Below are 19750 nucleotides of genomic sequence, written 5' to 3' on the forward strand. Positions count from 1 at the left end.
ATAGGGAGTAGGTTTTAAGCACGGATGTAGCTTTTGTCAATAAACAAGCAATTGCAATGAAGGAAAATATTTTTCTGATTTCTACGTTTTGATTCTTTGATTACAAACACCCTTATCAATTATTTCCTTAGAACATTAGTAGTGAACAAAATCTGTTTATGAAAACCATGGCTCTGCCATACTCACAGGGAGTAAATATGTAATTTACAGAACAGATTTCATTGGGCAGCGGGAAGTGGAGGTCTCTCTGCGTTAGTTTTGCTGCTCACCATTCTTGTATGTAAATAGGCAGCACTTTATATTTTATCTTGGGGGAAGGAGAGGATTGGATTGGCTGGATCTTCTTATTGGCATTTCCATTTTTTAAGCAAAACCTTCTCTAGGTTATCAGCCAAGTTGGTCAGCACCAGATTCTCAAAAATCTTATAGCTTTAGCAATAAACCATTTACAACTCTATCAGAAGTCTCTGTCCTTTAGGAACAGGAGAACATTATATAGTGGATATCTATGCCTCAGGGACACAATTTAGATACAGCAACATTCCACTGTTGCTGTAAGTAGTGATTTTAAACTAACTTCAATTTCAAGAATGAGATATCGTACTGAACTAAGCAACTGATCCTGTGGACTGCCATGCCAAAGGTTTTCTTTATCATATATGATGTCTGCAGTTTTATTTAACCTTATCATTCTTCAAGTGTATCATCTTATAGTTTTTATAAAATACTAGGTTTCTAAAAGCTACAGAACAAACTTTTGAGGGAACTTTTTGCATTTGTATTCCATGTGTGTCACGTGATGAGTACCTATAAAGCAGTAACAAATCTATGGAATAAGATGAGTCAAAATATTGTGCATTGAAAGTGCATAAACCATGTTGAGCAGTTTCAATGTTTTGGGCATCTAATAGGGTCTAATCTGTGAGGGAGGAGAACTGTATAAATCTGTGAAAGATTTTATCATCAGGCAGAACAGTTTGGAGTTTTATTTGAGGAGGGATTGTGAGTGCATTAAGTTTTTATTTCAGCACTGGATATAAAGAACATGCCTTCCAAGTTTACTCAGAATGGCTGAAGTCAGGTAAAGGGTATGTTTGTGCTCAGATGACGTACTGGTGAAGAGATTACAAGTATCTCAACCAACTGCCAAATTCCTCTTTTTATTTATGCTTTAGCAGTAAAAGCACCCATGCCATATACTTCACATCTTTTGTATATAAAACCAAATGTTTTAAAAAGCTTGTGGGAATCTTGTCTGATGTAACTTCCTACTAGCAAAATGATGTCAGAACTGAGATATTTTGGCCAATGGTTTCATAAATAACCGGACTCCAGCAATAAATTTTTCATCAAGTGTTTTAGTTTTCCTAAGATTTGCAAGTTACAGCAGTTCAAGGCTGGCCCCATAAGAGAATGGATGACTGAACATATGCTATGTCAAGTCTCCGCTAGTGGTAAGCAAACCATAACTACTTGAGGAAAAATAGCTGTTTGGATGGCTAAAATAATGTAATTCAATGAAGTGTATTGTGTGGCTGTGCTCAAAGACACACAAAATAATATCTCTCATATAAAAAGAAAATCTGACTTTTGTCTTCTGGCATGCCATAGCTGCTACAGGCTGTAGCTGCAGTCTGCGCTCCCATTCAGAAATGTGGTTAATTTTCTGTCTTGGTCAATATTTGAGAAAGGTGGACTGATATTTGCCTTTATTAAGCAGAGGTATTATGGGTTGAATCAGAACTCCTTTATGGGCCATCCTAACTACTGCTACCTAGTAACAGGAGAAACTGGGAAAAGACGTAAAAGCAAAGTGCTCAGGAGGAGAACATACAATTAAGAGGAGTTTGCACTGGTTCAGACAGGTAGTAGTATCTAGTGCAGTTTTAAGCAACACTCAGTGTGGTTTGTGTAGCCTGTATTTTGCTTTGTGAATTTCCTATATATGTTTTTTAAGGAACATTAGCATATGCAGGTGTTTGCATATTCTTGATTTTAAACATACGTAGTCCCTTGATAATGAAATTGTGTATTTTAACAGTTTAACATAAGGTTTGGTTTTACTTAATTTGTATTTCATTTTATAATCTATCATGAGTATCATTTCTAGAATTAATTCCCCTAATTGACTTTCCCATTGTGGTAAATATTTGTGCAGCCTTTTATTTTAATGAAAAAGATGAAGCCAGCTGTGTTCTAGTGCCAAAGAGAAGGCATGAAACTAGGGAAAATCAAGACAGAATTGAGCAAATCTGTTCTTAAAAATGAAAGTCCTTGCTTTCCTCTTCCTTGTTTTGGGTTTGGTTTTTAATTTGTTCGTTTTTCATGTTCCTTTGGGATCATCTGGAGTTCAACCATACTCCTTACTGCCTGGCTATGGGCCTCATTTTTCTGTTCAGTGACAGATTCTTCTTCACAGGCAGTTGTGCTATCAGGGCTCTGAACAGTTCATGGCAGGTTATATTTACGTAGCCTTTGTATGGTTTAGAGGGATATTTTTGGTTTTTGTTTAAAAAAAAAAACCAGAAGGGAGGGGAAGCTGAGTTATATTATCCCATTACCATGGTTTTAAAGATGATCGTACTGGTAGAAATGCAGTGCCTTTGTTGCATTGCAACATTGAGAGTCATCTGAATAGATCATCCAGAGTCGCTACAAAGAGAGTGTTCAAATAAAAGTGGAATTTTAAATCTTTTTGCTGTGTTATTACAACAAAACAACAGGCTCGACTAACCTTGGCAACTTCATCTCAGCTAGCTTTCATCTCTGTTAAGATGAAATTTTTACCTTTTAACCCAAAGAGTGCTCTGTTTCTGCTGTGAGAGGTGGCTGCTTCCTCACTGTGCTCTCCCTCAGCCTTGGAAAGAGAAGACAATACAGAGGAAAACATGTTCTCTCTCTGTGTGTGTGTGTGTATACACATGTATATACATATAGTAAATACAAGTTAAACTCATTTCAATGTGCTGCTTTAAGGTATTGCTTTCTTGTAGCAAAGAACTATCACCTTTTTGTCATTTAACTTCTGTTTCTGGAGAATTACAAGGAAAGAATTAGAGACAGGGCAAGGTATCTTGTCATTCAAATTATAAAGCAGTGCAGAAACTATTAAAGGCAAGTGTCTTGATTACTTCATACCAGATAATATCTTTACTGATATTTAACTTAAAATGGACACTTCTGTTTTATAGGAATAACAATACCTTAAAGTGAAGTTTTTAAATGTTTTATTGTTGTCTGTTGTCTATGTTTGTGATACATAGTGTTGATCTTCTGCCGGTTAGGATTTTTCAAGTGATGCTAATAGGCAAATTGTGCATAGATTTCAGTCACGTTGGATTTGTTCTTGCTGATAAGTAGTTCCACTGGTTTCAATGTGTAATGGGAAGTGTGGACATAATCTTTGCAGATTCAGCCTATACTTGATGAGGTTTTCAACTTGGGAATACTTCTGAAAAGTATTCCTGATACGGTCGGCTATGTGACCATTGTCACACACAGTCAGGCATTCTTGGTGTTAAAGCGTGAGTTTACAGCTGAATCTCAGCTTTTCTTTTTCTTTTTAAAAAAAAGTTATTTTAACAACCATGTTGTTGCAGGAGTGAAATAATGCTTAAAACATACTTGAAATGCAGATGTATGTGAAGCAGAGGGATGACTGACAGATGCATCAGAAGCATAAGGTACACTGAAGAAGGGAAAAAAGCTAGGGCTTAAAAGATGGAGGGGTGGGGGAGTTTAAGATAGGATAAGATTAGTCTACTTTTTTTTTTTTTTTTGAAAGTAATCATACTTGTCATCTACCCTTCAATACTTAAATATTTTCCATTTGTTGCTCTTTCATTAAGCTTCCATTTCCTCTATCCTTAGTGCTGCAATTTTAGATCCCCACATGCACTCTTAAAGGTATGCGTACTTACACACTATGTGGCTACTTTCTAATCTCACCTTTTTCACAGTAAATGGAAGTGACATGCATTTAAAATGCCATATAAAAAGTGAATTTTCAATAGTTTTCTTAAAAACTATAAATAACTAACACTGTAGAAAGTTCACTTTATTTTTATTACTCTTAGTGGGAAATGTAGGCGACTTGAAAAAAGGTCACTGTAGAAAGAAATACTGCAGAAATGCGCACCATGTTTCAGAATAGAAAGTTAATTCTTCTGATTTATTTACTTTGATCGTATTAACGTGTTTTGTCATGAGCAATCATGTTGCAAGGATCCAGCTGTCCAAAACACAACATTATAATGTTAGATCAATCTCATAAAAAAAAAATGTAAATCCAAGTCTGTAAATGTGCATTATTAGGCAGAATTATTGGAATTCAGTTCATGTTGAATAGGAGGTCTGATCTACTCTTATGTACTCTCTGCTACTAATGGCCCAATTTCTGTGACAGTTTTTCCTCATCTATGTCTGTGCCATTTCTCGCCATTTTTACAGTTATCATTAGAGAGATCTGAACATTTAGTCTGTGTTTTGAAGTAACATGCTGTTTGTGCAAATATCCTAAAATGTACTCAGTGGACCATCCAGAATGCTACTTGGTTTAAAGAGCTAGTTGTCTGGAAAAGGAGTTTGGGGACAGATGAAGCAATGTGAGAGCTTCTGTTGTCTGGATAGTATATAATTTGCTAAATATTTTTGATCCTTAGAGGTTAGCATGTCTTAGGTCCACTTCACCCTTTCCTGTTCTTCTCCCTTTTCTTTTCAGCCTTGTGATTTAAATATTGAAGATTATAATATTTTATATTAACAAGTATAGATGGAATTTAAGGATATTACAAGTGGGTAACTGATGCCTGCTATGTGACATTTGCAGTACAGAGAAGTATTTTAAATGCACACATTTCAGAAACATTTATTCACTATCTAAAATGTTTTGGTATACGGTGCTTTCAGAGGTACCCTGGAGACAGAAACGAACAGTTTTTCAGCACTAAATATTTTAAAGTCACAAATTATGTAGGCAACTCAATAAATGCATCAGTAATCTTTGTTTTCCAACCTCTTTTGAAAAATTTGCCCTTCATGTATCAGAGTCGCTTTGAAAAGGTGGAATGCGATCTTTAATCTTTTAGAGTAGCTGTAGAACTAAGGAAAACTTTGTCCATGTTTGATGTCTTAGAACTACTTGGGCTGAATCGGAAAAGTTAACAGTTAATGCTGTGTATCTTCAGTGGAATTATAAGATGAAACTGAAGTGTTTGATATCCTGCAACTTTTCGAAGTTTGGAGGAGAAATTCAGTGTTAGAATGTGTTAATCACACAGAGGAAGCTACCTTGTTATTGTAACAAATTGTTTTTAAACTCCAAGAACTTTTGTATGTCAGGTAGACAGCAAATAGCTATTCCGTTTGTGAAAGCCCTCCTAGTGTGATAGCCAAAGTTTTAAACAAAGCTGCTTCTCCTTTAGTAGCAAGTTGGGTCTTATTTATAGCAACCTTCCTTCAACAGGCAAGACTTTTTACCTTGTACTTTTTTCCCATGCAAACTGCAAGCAGTAATTACCTTTAAAAGAACCTGTCATCAACTGAAGTGAATTCAAGTCTTGGCAGAAGCTGAAGGTTTTAAACTTAGATGGACACTTTTCTTGAGATAGAGCTGTCTGGTGGCTGGCTGATGGTGTGTGGGGTTTTGTTTTTGTTAGGTTCAAACACCTATACAGAGAAATATTGCAGTACTTGTCAGCAAATGTTCTTCACTGGGTAAATTAATTTAGAATCATCTTTCAGGGCTCTTTCCTCTGGGAGAAAAGCTTAGGTGCTGTAAATTCAGGTAAAACTATTGAATTTTCATAGGTGAGTGGGTGTAATATATATTAGGGAAGCACTAGATATACACATTCTTTAAAAATACGTGTGTGTGTGTGTGTGTATGTCTATAGATCAAGAAAAGGAAATTTAAGGAATTTTTGCTTGTTTGAAGAACAGAGATAAGATCCTCTGAACTAATCAATGAATGTACTTGTGTGGGGTTACATTGTTTTAGGAACGTACACCTAAGTCATTCCCCATTGCTGTGTGCTCTCCTGTTTTATTTGCATGTAATTGAAAATGAGAGGTAAGAAAATGGGTTTTTGGGAAAATTATTTTCACTGTGTTCCTGCATTGTTTTACAGCAGTGATGTCCTTCACAGATAGTTTGTTGATTGCTTTCAAATCATTGATTTCTTAAAAAAATTCTGGTGGGTTTTTTTTAGGTAGAGATAACAGATATTGAAAATGAAGAAAAAAGGTATGATCTCTTCCTGGGACTTCTGGAGTCTAGTCGCAGTCCGTCTGAGTTTCAGCACTTGGTTTTACTCCTTCAAGCTTGGCCACCAATGGACATGAGCAACAGGTAAGCATTTCTTCAAACAATCATGTAACAAAGGAGTTCTAAGTCTTGCTTGATAATATCTTGTAGTTTTCAGTCAGTGAATTAAAACATGGCTAAGAGGAGCATGAGCTTTGGAAAAGGTCATACTGGGAAAAAGAAATGGTTTATTTAAAGCAGAATTGAATCAATCAGTTTCTTGTAAAAACGGCATATACGTATATAGTATGTATCACGGAGGAGTCAGAAAACCGTTTTATTGCCTGAACTGTTGCACAGGAGGGTTTTCTATCTACTTAAATTTAACGTATGTATTTTGGTCTTATTTTAGGCAGTATGTACAAAATCCATAAAAAGGAATAGAAAGTTCTGGTTTTTTCCATTCAAAGTTATACTTTGCAGGAAAAACCTTTGAAAGTTAGTGTTCAGGTGGCTGTGGCAGCCAGTCTGCAGGAGCTCTGTGAGGGTAATGGTACAAGCAATGGTGCTTCTCTTTTCTAGATCCACTACCTATTATTTCTGTCTCTGAATAAAATACCCAAAAGTGAAGAACTAGACGCACTAGAGCAGACATATCCTAGCCCAACAATTTAAAATGAAAATAATTATTTAAAACTTTAGCATTGCACCCATCAGAATGGTTATTTACTGAAAGTGTTAATTTGGAACATCTTGACTACCTTATTTTTTACTAATTCTTTCTTTTTGTCTATGACTTTCTGAACACATTTAAAGGTAAAAATTTTGGCTGTTCTATTCTATAACTGATGATCACTTCTAAGACATAAGGAATCATATAATCTTATGAGCCAAAAGTCACGTATCTTTCAAGGAAGGCAATATTATTAATAAATTTTTGGCTAGTGAGTACAGTGTGCCATGTTTTATCTGACAGTAGTTAGGTTAGAGACATTAAATGAGCTTCCATTGGATTACTGTGGGGTATTGATTCCAACCTGTTTGAACTTAGGGACTACACTCCCTGAAGTATTTATGTGCATTGATTTGTCAGAAAAGTTAAGGCTTATCTTTTTATAAAAAGTAATTCTTTTTTGTGTAATTGTAGACAACTGGTCCATTAGAAGGCAATTTGTAAGGTTATTCACCTTCAAGCCTGCAGTTTGTTTGCAATTTCTAGATGAGCATTAACCTAAAGTCTTTGTGACAGTTACATGAGCCAAAAATGCTCTTCAGTGCATTAAGAAGTACAAGGACTGCTGTGCGATCTGTCACAAATTTATATTCCAACTTTCCTTTGTAGTCTTGTTTTAATCATAATTGAAAATTGGATGCCTCACAGTGCATGGGAACTGTCAAACTTTGTTTAAGGTAGTGTTTAGATTAGAAAAAAAAAAGCGTTAAACTTATGGAACAAAGGGTCAAGTGAAATATTGCTGCAATTAGCAACATTTTTTTTTCCTTGTGTTGAACAGAAAGACTAAAGCTTTTGTGAAAGGAGAACGCTGCTTGTATATAGACAGTTCTTGTCTACTGCTCTGTAACAGAGGAAATTAAAAATTATTTAATTTTATCTCCCACTTGGTGTTCTGTTCCTTCAGGCTGACTTCCTAAAGTGAAGAAGAGAAAACAAAATAATGATTAAATGTGATTTGTAGTCACAACTAACAGTGGATTAAACTTCAGAGATGGGGATACCTCTTGGTTCCAAGTTCTGTGAAGTCTGAAAATTTGTGCAAGATACTCAGATCACCTGTATCGTAACTCATCTACGGTCTAAAGTAGTTAGTATAGCTACTAGGCATTTACATAGTCACAATTTTGAGATAAAGAAAGCAAATTGGGTAAGATAAGGGGCAAGAGAACAGGGTAAATTAATTCACAACCTTATATGTGATTCTGTGATTTTCATGTATTTACCAATACTTGAGTTCAGAAGGTATCTCTGGAGTTGTTTACTGCAAACCCCCTGCTCAAAGCAAGGTCAGCTAGAGCAGGCTGCTCAAGGCCATTGCATTGTTGAGTTTTGAATACGTCCAAGATTGGAGACTCCACAACTACAACAAAAAGGTTTCTCTTACATTTTAGTTAAATGTTCTGTGTTTCTCTTTGTGCCCATTGCCTCTTGTGCTGTCATTGGCCATCACTGAGAAGAGTTGCACTCCCTCTTCTTTACTTTCCCCATCAGGTATTTATACAATTGATAAAATTCCCCCAAGCCTTCTTTTTCCAGGCTGAACATTCCCAACACTCTCATCATTCTCAGTCTCTGCTCACGGGACAGATACTCCAATCCCTTCATCATCTTTGTGGCACTTTCCTCTGGACTCGCTGCAGTATGTCCCTGTCACTTCTTGTACTGGGGAGCCCAGAACTGGACTCAGCACTCCAGATGTCTCACCAGTGCTGAGTAGAGAGGAAGGATCACCTCCCTCAACCAGCTGGCAACACTCTTCCTGATGCAGCCCAGGATGCTGTTGCCCTTCTTTGCTGCGAGGGTACATGGCTTACTCATGGACACCTTGTTGTCCAGGCTCCTTTCTAGCTGGTTGGCTCTCAGCCTGTACTGATGGTTGTTTCTTCCCAGGCAGGGGGGGCACTTGGGACTTCCCTTTGCTGAGTTCCATGTGGTGGTTCTCTGTCCATTCCTCTGGCCTCTTGAGGTGCCACTGAATGGCAGGACAACCATCTGATGCATCCGCCACTCTCTTCCAGTTTTGTATCATCTGCAAACTTCCTGAGAGCGCACTGTGTCTGAGGACATCCTGGTCCTCAATGAAGAGGTTAGAGTATTGGCCTCAGTATAGACCCCTGAGGTCCACCAGTGGTCACTGGTCTCCAACTGGACTTTGTGACACTGATCACAACCATTTGAGCTTGGCAGTTCAACCAGTTTTCGGTCTGCCTGACTGTCCACTTACCTAGCTTCATCAGTTTGCCAGTGAGGATGTTGTGGGAGATAGTGTCAAAAACCTTGCTGAGTGAATTCAAGGTACGTAATATCAGACATCATTTACCCAAGCCAGTCATTTCATTGTAGAAGGGTATCAGGTTGGTAGGTCATGATTTCCCCTCTTTAAGTTCGTGCTGACTATTCTCAGTCTATTTCTTGTCCTTCATTTGCTTAGAAATGCTTCCAAGAGGATTTGCTTCATCTTCCCAGGAACTGAGGTGAGGCTGACCAGCCTGTGTCTTGAGACTTTGTGCCAAGAACAAACCACAGCTTTAATTGTATGATTAGATTATTTATTTATTTATTTGTTTAGTAATTTCTGTTATTACTAAAATCCAGTGTCTCTCTTCACTGCTTTGACTTTGGCAGGAGGCTTTCGAAAGCCTTCAGGAGAAAATTGCCCCCTTCTCTTTCACTAGTAACAGCCACCTATACTGGTGGCATGGAGAACCTCCGACTCTTATGATCCCCAAATGTGATCTACCGTGCAGACTCCCAACTAGTTTTCCGAAGTTCAGCGCTAAATTAATAGTCACTATCTCCAGGGAAATAAAAAGTAGTTCAGATTTTCCAGATTTTCTCGAGTTTGGCTGAAACTCTAGATAGACAAAAAATGAAAATAAATGTAATTAGTGGAGCAAGCAATTGTGTTCGTAGCATAGGAAGCGTATTTTTTGGCCTTTTTTTTTTTTTTTTTTTTAAAGGGTGGTGGGCACAGGCCATAGTTAACACCATTGTTTCATTCTTCAGTTCTCTCTGCTAGCTTAAAGGGTGGTAAAAATCATCTAGTCTGTTGTCTTCCCTGCCTGAGCATTGTTTTGCTTGGGGAGAATAAAACTGAGGCTGCATCTTGAAAGAAATGACAGAGATTTAGTTCTCCTTCTGCCCCCTTCCCTCCTTCCCCGCCCCGCCGTAGGAATGTTGCATTTCTGCTTTTATTTATTTATTTGTTTGTTTGTTTGTTTATTTATTTAATGAGTAAGTCAATGATGGTTCAGTTTTCTGTTTCCTACTAAGAGTTGTCCTGACCGAAAAATATATCAAAGGGGGGCATTTTTCAATCCCTGGGGTCTTTCTGTGTTTATATTCTCATTGCTTTCCCTTTATTATTGCTTTTGTTTCTGTTACTAACAGTGCTCATTGTGGCTTGAAAGTCCTTTGTAGCTCATTTCTAGTACTTTCAAAAAGCATACGTGATATTTTAATAGTAGACAGCATGATCATAGTTATGAGTCCTTTTTGTAAATTATCTTTTCCTCTACTTAGTTGTATTGGCTCAGTCAAATGTATTTTGGAGTTCTGTTTTGGGGGGGCAGTGGGGGTGGGTGCTTTTTTTGTTGTTTTGGTTTTTAACAAGTCTAAAAGACAACATTTAAGTACTTGTTATAAGGACTTAACCTAAATTTAAATCTAGGTCACATAATTACACATTTTATATAAAACTAAAAAATGTGTATTTCTTATTTTTTCTAGAGAAATAATATATTTGGGGTGCAGAATTGTTCTCAAACTGAGTTTTGGCTTTTATTATTAGTGTGCTATCATTAAAATGAATTTGAGAGAACTCAAAACATCTGTCTTAACAGCTAATAGTGCTCCCAATATGAAGTTCTGTCCTCATTCCACCCTCAATCCCACCACCTCAAGTATGATTGGTTTTAAAAGTCAGGTACAGCTCTCTTTAGTATTCCCTGGTATAAGACAGGTTTAATTTCATAAACTCCTGTCCAGTAGGTAGTTAGATTTTTTTTTTTTCCAGCTGCCTCTTGTTATAGTGTGCTGGGAATAGTTTAAATTTCTTTCTAATTATTTTGAATGTTATTAATTTGAATTATTTTGCTTTGTAAATCCTGGAATTGTCCATGCCAGCTAGGAAGCAGAGATTGTGCTTTAAGTATGAGGCCCAACATCAATCAAAAAAATCTTTGGTACTTTCCAGCTTAATTATCTTAATTACCTTCTCTCCTCTGTCTCCCCCTTGTCATGGACAGTCACTATCATACACCCATCTCTGCATCTTTGGAAGGTGGTCTGCTCAGGGGTCTTCTCCTCTTCTTGCATTGCACGTTCTTTCCTCTTCTGCCTTTGTTGCATACTTCCATGTTAACAGTATTCGGTTATGCTTATCTGCCTAGGGGTTTGTTTATATATATGTTCTTGAAATTGTGTTTCTGAAAAACCCGCCTTGATGGCTGGGTTAGAGTAAGGAGCAGGAACTGTTGTGAGGTTTTCAACAATCTCATTTTAAAGCAAGTTGTATTAAGAAATTCTTGAGCAAAGAGGAAAACTGTGAGCAGTTAAGCCAATTGTTTAGCTATATGTATTAAGATTTTTGTTTAATCTTTACTTATTTTTTCCTCCTTTGCTTCAGAAAAGGGTCATTGCGAACTGATTGTTTACTGCCAGTGTAACGATATGTGCAGGAAATAGGGAATTTTAGCTTGAGTCATCTGAATACTTAGAATTTTGTTTTTTCAATGTAACAGTAAGTATCTAATACTTATGATTGAATATAAAGCTAGAAAATACAATTTACATTCTAAAAAGCCTCAGAAGGAAGGAGAAGTAAAAGAACTGCAGTTTGGGGGTGGGGGCAGTTAATAACCTTTTTTTTTTTTTTTTTTTTTTAAAGAATTTTTGTGACCTCTCTGTTAATGATTAGTCTGTGCTTTTTAATGGGTTTTTTGAGTTCTTGTATTTTAAAACACTCCAGCTAGTGTAATGCTCATTATTCACCTGCAAATATGATTCTCTTCATATCATTATATGCCATGGTAACTGTAAAGAAACAGAGAGGTAGCTTGGTTGTTTCAGTCAGCACTCAAAACCATATGCTTTTTAAAATTTTATTTTTACAACCTTGTTATGCATGTGTGCTTTTCCATCTCATATTCAGAAGTCATTTGAAATATTTCATAAAGATGTTTCTAAAAAAATTTATTGACAGTACCTGAAGCTCTGCAGTCCTTTGGACCTTGCTGCCTACATTCAAAAGGCATTTTTTATGTTTATTTTAAATATTGATAAGGTGTTTTGGAACTCAAAAAAACAGCTTTTAGGGACTCAGTAGCTTAGTTCACCTTTCTTTTTTTTAACTTCATCCAAAATTTCTTTTGGTTCTGGGCAAAAAAATAATGCATTCATGCTGAGTTTTTGAAAGAATTACTTTTCTCATGTTGAGAAATAACTTCTTTTTTTTTTTTTTTTTTTTTTTTTTTTTTTAACCATAGTTGAACTAAAGTAAAATTCAGGAGAGAAGACTACTGAATTCTACCTGTAGGTATCAGGTTTTTGGTAACTGAATCCTGTTTTTATTTAGAGTTAGCAGATAACAGATATTTCTTAATAGATCACACAGGTATTTATTTGAAATAATTGTAGGGAATTGTGTTGAGAAAAGCTTTCATATGTAAAGTATATATCTGATACTTTACTTAAATAAACCAACCTGCACATGGCAAGCCTTGTGGCCTTGCATGTTTCTGGTGATTTCTAACTTCCATGTTCCAGTGTGATTTCTGTTTTCTTTCTAGTGGGGAATTCTTACAGGTTTTTGTAATGTACTCTAGAGGCAGCAGCTATAAAAATGGAAATTCATTATGACTCTCCATGCCTCTAAGTCAGAGATGGATCACGTAGCAGGAGCTATCAATTTAACCAGTGGCAAAGACGGAGTTGCAGGGTTTTTTTCTTCTCCTAACCTTACTGGGGATTCACAGATTAAGTTCATCATATTCTGCTTGTTGAATAATCTGGCATCTTTGGGTTCGACCCATCAGGTTGGAAGGAGAGGAGAGGAGCGGAGCAGAGGAGCTCTGCTGTTCCCAGCCAGACTTCTGGCAGCTCTGTGCTCAGTGACTGTGACTGATGGAAAGGCTCAATTAAGTTGTCAAAAGGAATAAAGATAATGACTTCTATTTAGTTAGCATTCAAAGTTACCCACTCCTAGCCTCTCTGTCTGGTTTTAATGTTAGGATATAATGTCAGCTTCATGTTTACATATTGGTTTTACAGTTGTACTTTTGAAAGGGGAAGATAAGCAGGAGAGAGCTTTTATATATGAAATAGTAGATACTGGTGGTTGTCCTCTCCAGAGTTGTCAGACCTATTCCTTGGTATATGTCAATCCAACAGACTCTCTTAACAGACTCCATTTATAGTGATATTAATGTGTTGCTTTCAACAATTGCTGCTAAATAATATATTTGAAAAGCAGGACTTTGACAGCACTTTACTGCTCCTTCCCTCATGTGCTGGATGAGTATCTTAATTTACACTAAATTGTAAGACTAACCTGCCAGATTTGGTCTTGCTGTGATTCTTTTTTATCTTGTTTTCCTTCAAGCTAAAATGAAAAGTTTCCCATGTCTTTGCAATGCTGATTAATGGCCAAAGGTATTGATGGGGTAATTTTTAAACCACCTTTTGTGCCTTCCTAAGTTTATGGACAGATGAACATAGTGGTTGTGTTACTGTGGCGTAATATAATCATGATCTAAGATGTGATTGTGCATGATTTTAGCCAATTGTAGATGGGAATTGAAATGCATTAACTTAATTCACATTAGGAAAATGGCAGTGTGGATGTGTTCATGTCATACTTCATGCTGTTATTTAAAAACTCCGGTCTGCTACCCATTTTTGTCAGTACCTCCAGTCCTAGCAAGTACACCTATCCCTAACAACAGTAGGCAAGCATCTCCATGATCTAGCAAATAGCGGCTGTAGGCCAAGAAATGTTTCAGCAACAAAACTTTATAGTAAACATTGCCTTTACCATCATGAGTGATAAAATTTACTTGTATATACTGTCTGTCGTCTGCTTAAGTCTGACTGTGTAATGGTGACATGGCATGCAGTTCTGTGTGGAATGAAAAGAACATTTTAAAAATGTAAAGCAAATATATCTGCATCCATATGTACTAACAGACAAGTACAGATGTGTGTACTTTCACTCTCCTACCCTATTTGGATGGGCTATACAAAATGTTTATTTTTCTTTGTACTTGTTGGACCTGAAAATTAAAATATGAATCTTGGAAATATATTCTCCACTCAGAAGCAAGGGACAGGTACTTGAGAGACAGGTTCTGCTAGAGTGTGATCAAAGCAAACAAAATTAGGAATGCTGGATTCCTGTCACCCCTCCCTCGATACCATTCTGCTTGGGAAATCAGCTGGTATAAAGCCAGGAGAAGCTGTTCCTATGCTCTTCCAATTTGATCAGTCTTTATCTGGTGTGTGATTCCTCAGGGATTGTAACAGCATGTCATAATTCAAAATACTTTAAGCTTCTTTGTTGCATTGAAAGAATGATGGCATCAGGATAGTAACTTATTTCAAAACTTTTTCCTCTCTCTTATGAGATTGTACTTTAATTCACACATGAGAAAAAAAAAAGAAAAAAGAACACCTACAGAAAATGGTGGGGGTGTGTATCTATATTTATATTCTATATACATCTCTGTTTTTTTCTGGGCAGATCACGCACAGATGATAATCCCTGGGTGAGACTGGGGACCATTATGCTACAGAGATGCCCACCTGAGGAAAAGGAGAACACAGGAAATGAAATTTTGAAAATCTGCCGTTCTTTGTATGAGACAAAGCACGTGCTCCCTGTTGAGGTAAGCTTTAACTTTTGGTATCATGGATATGAGTCCTGGGTTTGGGTCCCAACTACAAGAAAGGTGTTGCCATACTGGATCAGGTCCAGTGGAGAACTAACAAGGTGATTAGGAGGCTGGAGCACAATAAATGCAGAGAGGCTGAGAGAACTGTGTGCATTCTGTCTTAAGAAAAGGTGGCTGATCATATTGCTGTCTTTAAATATGCAGATGAGGAATGATGTAGGGGAGATGGAGCCAGCCTCTTCTCAGAGATGCTCAGTGATAGGACAAGAGGCAATAGAGACAAGTTACATCATCAAAACATCTCATTACATACAAGGAAAACCATTAAAGTGGTGAAACATTAGAACAGGTGGATGCCTAGAAGAGACATGGAGTCTCTGTCCTTGGAGGTATTCAGAACTTGACTGGATCACGTCATGGGCAATTTGATCTTGTTGGACTTGTTTCAAGTGGAGGCTAGTTGGATTAGCTGACCTTTAGAGGTCTGTTCCGGTATAAATTGTTCTTTGATGTATTTGTAGAAGGGCTTTAATAGTGTATTGTCATTGAAGTCAGTGTGGCAAAAGCTGTTCGTTAAATAATCAGTAATTTTCTCACTAATAAATGCATAAAGATTTAGTGAGGAATCCTTGCAAAATGTGTAGGTGATTGAAAAAACCTAATATACAAGTAATTGCTTTGTAATAATCATGGTGTTCCGTCTTCCTTAACTATGTATGCATACTTCAATACAAGCATCTCTTAAGTGTAAAATTTTTGAAGTGTTTTGTACATAAACATTGTATATTAATGAAGACAGATTGGAGAAATGCTAAATAAACTTCACACAACTTCAGAGTGATCATGTGCATATTTTTAGTAAGCTGATTAATCCCTTACAATCATCTTCATGCAATCACAGTCTGTTATGGAATACAGCTGATCTTAAGACTAGAAGCAGAATAGAAACAACACATTCTGTTTAAAATACAGACAGGTGGGTGTATGGTTTTTTTAAATAGTCCAACAGACTGATTTGAGTCAAGTTCAAAATCTGTGTAAAATATGATTCCAGAAGGTGTCAGTAAGCTGAAATAATAAATACATTTATTAATTTATTCATCCCACCAAAAATTTTTGGTGGAAGGTAGGTCTCTGTATCCCTGGGACTGGCATAATTATATGTAGCTTTCCTCTATAAGGTGTTGAATGGTGCATCATAGCTTGTAAACTCATGATCTTATTCGTGCATAGGAGTAGTCAAACTTTGTCAAAGTAGAATTTTCTATCTCACCTTGGTGATCCAGAAAGACAAATCCCACTGAGGGTCACTGTCATACAGCAGTTGGTTCACCAAGAGCTCTGTTCAAGAATGGATCATGATTTGCTCACTTCTTTTAATTGACTAAACTTTTTCTTAGACTCCATAACAAGTCCTTATTTGCAAACAGTTTTGGTATTGATTGGCAGTTTTGGTTGGAGGTGCCTTCCTTTTTTAATGGTACAGGATGTTGGAGGAGCCCTCCATGTAGGTATGAATGTACAGGTACAGTATGAAGATATTCTGGTCCTCAAGCATAAAATAGCTTTACTGATGTAAAATGCCTTTTTTTTTTTTTCTTATGACTAGAAGGCTGTACAGCAACAGGAGTTGCAGTAAAATGTGTAATTGTACAGTTACTTACAAACACAGGCTGTATTGCTTTAAGTCTCTACTTGGGAAGAGGGGGAATGACGTGGATAAATTTAAGTAACTTATTTGTATGCACAGCTACAGTGCTTAAGTGCACAAATTAGAGAGTTGAGATCGCATGGCTGAATAAGATGAAAATCTGATTACTGACAATTAACCTGTTTAGATGACTTTACATTTCAATGAATACACTGATTAAGAAGACAGATCTAGAATGATGGACTTCTAAAAACTGAGAGATCAATTTGTCTCCATGAATAACATTTGCCATTCTGAAGACCAAAGATTGTAATGGAAAAAACATTTAACTTCAAGTCATGATGGTCTGGAAGTTAGAAAAACTGTTCCTTCAGATGTAATGAGAAAGGTTTCTCTCTTCCTTTATTCTACCTCCTGCTGGTCTTTCTGTTTTTTTACAGCCAAGTTCTTTTTTAATGTCACGTGGAGAGTTGCATAGCTTTAATCTTTGTATCTGTGTATGTGTGTTTATTGGTTTTTTTTATTTTTTACATTATTCAGTGGATAGATTTTTCCATTCCTCTTAGTTGAAATAAGCATTGTTTTATTTGCTTGGAAGGCACATGTTTGGATTGCCTGACATCTGCACTGCCTGATTAATCTCTTTAGAAAGGGGCAAATCCTTCTCCCCGCAGTAATTGTTAGTGTGACTCCTCTGAATATCTCATGTTTTTCTATCAACCTATGGGTCATGTGTCAGTTAACATAAACACCTAAACGGGAGAATGCATCTAGTCTCTTATCCGTTATCACCCTGTGGTCCTAGTGGCCGTAAGATGCTTATCTCCTAGAATAATATAGCAGCCAGTTGGTCTCCTTTTTTCTATTTTTTTGTAGCTAGCTGTCCCTGGTTTTTATATATGAGTTTACGTTGTGTGTTTTTCTTCATTCACAGTTGTCTCTGATCATTTTGTTCAGATAATTTTGAATTTAAATGCTGCCCTTCGGTCTGCTTTCAGCCTCTCCAGGCACAATACTGTTTGTACTCATTATCCAGCCCTTCAAGCCATCCATGAAAATACTGAATAATACTGGACCCAAAACAGACTCCTGTGAAATGTGGTTTATATGCCTCACTGGTGTCACAGCGAACCATCGGTAGCTGCATAACTAGATAGAAGACAAAAGTGATCTTACAAAAGTTTCAACTACATCATGGTAATCCAGATTTTGAATTAGGACTTCCCTTGTCCCTCTCGCAGGTAACATCATACGTTCTCTAAGCACAGCCTCTCACTGCAGGCAGGCAGACACTCAAACGCTTTCGAGTGCTTACTGCAGAAAAGCAAGCCCCTTGTGTTGCTCTGAGAAGCACTGTGGGTGGTGGCTTGCTGCTTAGGGTTGGATTTCCAATTCCTGTCCGGAGCAGCAGTGCAGTCACTTTGGGCAGAGATACGAGGAGGTATTTGTACTCTTTGGACAGGCTTCTGTGCTTGGCAAGTTGTCAAGTCCCTTCCTGTGGAAAAAGGGATGGAGGCCACTGCAAGTGTTTGCAAGTCGGACCACACTATCCTACACCTTACTTCCCTGGTGCAGAGGACAGTGACTGTTTCATGTGACATCTTCAAAGTCTCGCTGAAGTCAAAATATGCCATAGTGATGGCCTTATTCCTAACTACAGAACCTGTTGCAGGGCCCTGTGGGAACATATTTCCATGCAAATTTTTTTGTTTGGTTTTTCATTTTATGTTTTGGTGGTTTTCATGAACTGGGAGAGTCTGATAGGTCTACAATTTTCCCCTTGCGTGCCTGCTTTCTTCCATGCCTGAAAGACTGTATTTCTCTTTTCCAGTCTTTTGTAACCTGTCATGCTCTCAAGGGCGATGTCTCTTAACCTGATTTATTATTTCTTTAGGTGTTTGGGGGTGAATTCTTCAGCCCCAGAAACTTCTTTTTTTATTCTAGTGTGAATTTTCAATGCTGAGCTCTCACCCATTGTTGTTGTCAACTGTTAGCTGTTCATTTGCCTGCGATCTTTTAATAAGAATTGGGTATTTAATACTTTGTTTTTCTTGGCTTTTTGTTACTGTTTTTCCTATCGGTATGTCATTAATCACAATGTAGTGTCATAAGGAAAACAGAGGCAGTGCAGTCATACCTTATAAGAGATATGAAGAAGAGTGGATAGGAAGTACCCTTCTGCATAAACCGCTAGCGAGACTGGCATTAAAATAAAACACCCTGTTAGTATAGCTGCATTTTAAGAGGACACTGAAAAATGAGGGGCAAAAGAGAGAACCCACAAAAATTAGTGCACTGATGAAAATACTTGGAAGACTGAAGGAGTATATTATCTTATCAGAGATCGAGAGGTGATTGATTGTATTCTGCAGATATTTTTAGATGGAACAAAAGCTAATAAAAATCTCTCTTGATTTACAAAGAAAGGCATAACAAGAACCAATTGAGTTTAATTTATACCATTTCAAATTTTAGCATAAGGAATGATATTTTGACAGTAAGTAAAATTAATTATTGGAACGTATATTTCTCCTTCAAGAGAGATGACGGATTCTCTATACTCAAACATTTTTGTTGGTAAGACTGGATATGTCTGCTAGACATGTTATCATCCGGCACAAAATTACTCAAGTCATCTGACTGGTACCTACCTGAAATCTAATGACCTTTGGCTTCAGAATCTGTTACTGTAAGATAAAGTTAATTGGACGGCTAAGCTGTTAAAGAAGTTAATTGGATAGCTAAGCATGTGTTTCCTTATGTGTAGGCCTTTATGCCTCTGTGATGAACAAGGCAGACTGTGTTAGAACGTGTCCCATTAGAATGTGTAACCAGTACTAGAGTATAATTGTGAAGCAGCTAAGAAGAAAACAAAATGCTGGCATATCATCTGAGTTAAATGTTATTGCTTTGAACAGCAATGTTAATATCTGTATTATTGTGTTTACTTGCCGAGAGATTTAATTTTTCTTTAAAGCAGCTCATTGAGACAGCAAACTCTGATGTAACATCTGCAGCTTTTCTCTCCCTGCCTTGTTGCTTTAAGAATGTACAGTATGTAGTTACATTTTACAATTTGCTTAGTTTCCTTTTCTTCCTCCCACAACCCTAAAATGTGATTTGCCATTCTTTTAGAGAGCTTTTTTATAGTTATAGGTTATTTCTTATGGCACTGCTTCTCCGGTTGGTTTTGAGAGGCTTTCAGACAGAAACAGTTACCAAGCATGGTA

The 19750-nt window shown here is 37.0% G+C and overlaps 1 protein-coding gene across 2 annotated transcripts in view; it reads left to right on the top strand.

Annotated features, from left to right (window-relative positions):
* NBAS (NBAS subunit of NRZ tethering complex) overlaps nucleotides 1–19750 on the top strand; it is a 191676-nt gene that overhangs the window by 159113 nt on the left and 12813 nt on the right. For both annotated transcript variants that reach the window (XM_030037298.2, XM_030037299.2), the window contains 2 exons: nucleotides 6210–6349; nucleotides 14719–14863. In XM_030037298.2, coding sequence (XP_029893158.1) covers nucleotides 6210–6349; nucleotides 14719–14863 — 285 coding nt within the window. The remainder of the gene's footprint in view (nucleotides 1–6209; nucleotides 6350–14718; nucleotides 14864–19750) is intronic.

The sequence above is a fragment of the Aquila chrysaetos genome, chromosome 15 (assembly GCF_900496995.4).
Source record: "Aquila chrysaetos chrysaetos chromosome 15, bAquChr1.4, whole genome shotgun sequence".
NCBI classification, from domain to species: Eukaryota; Metazoa; Chordata; class Aves; order Accipitriformes; family Accipitridae; genus Aquila; species Aquila chrysaetos.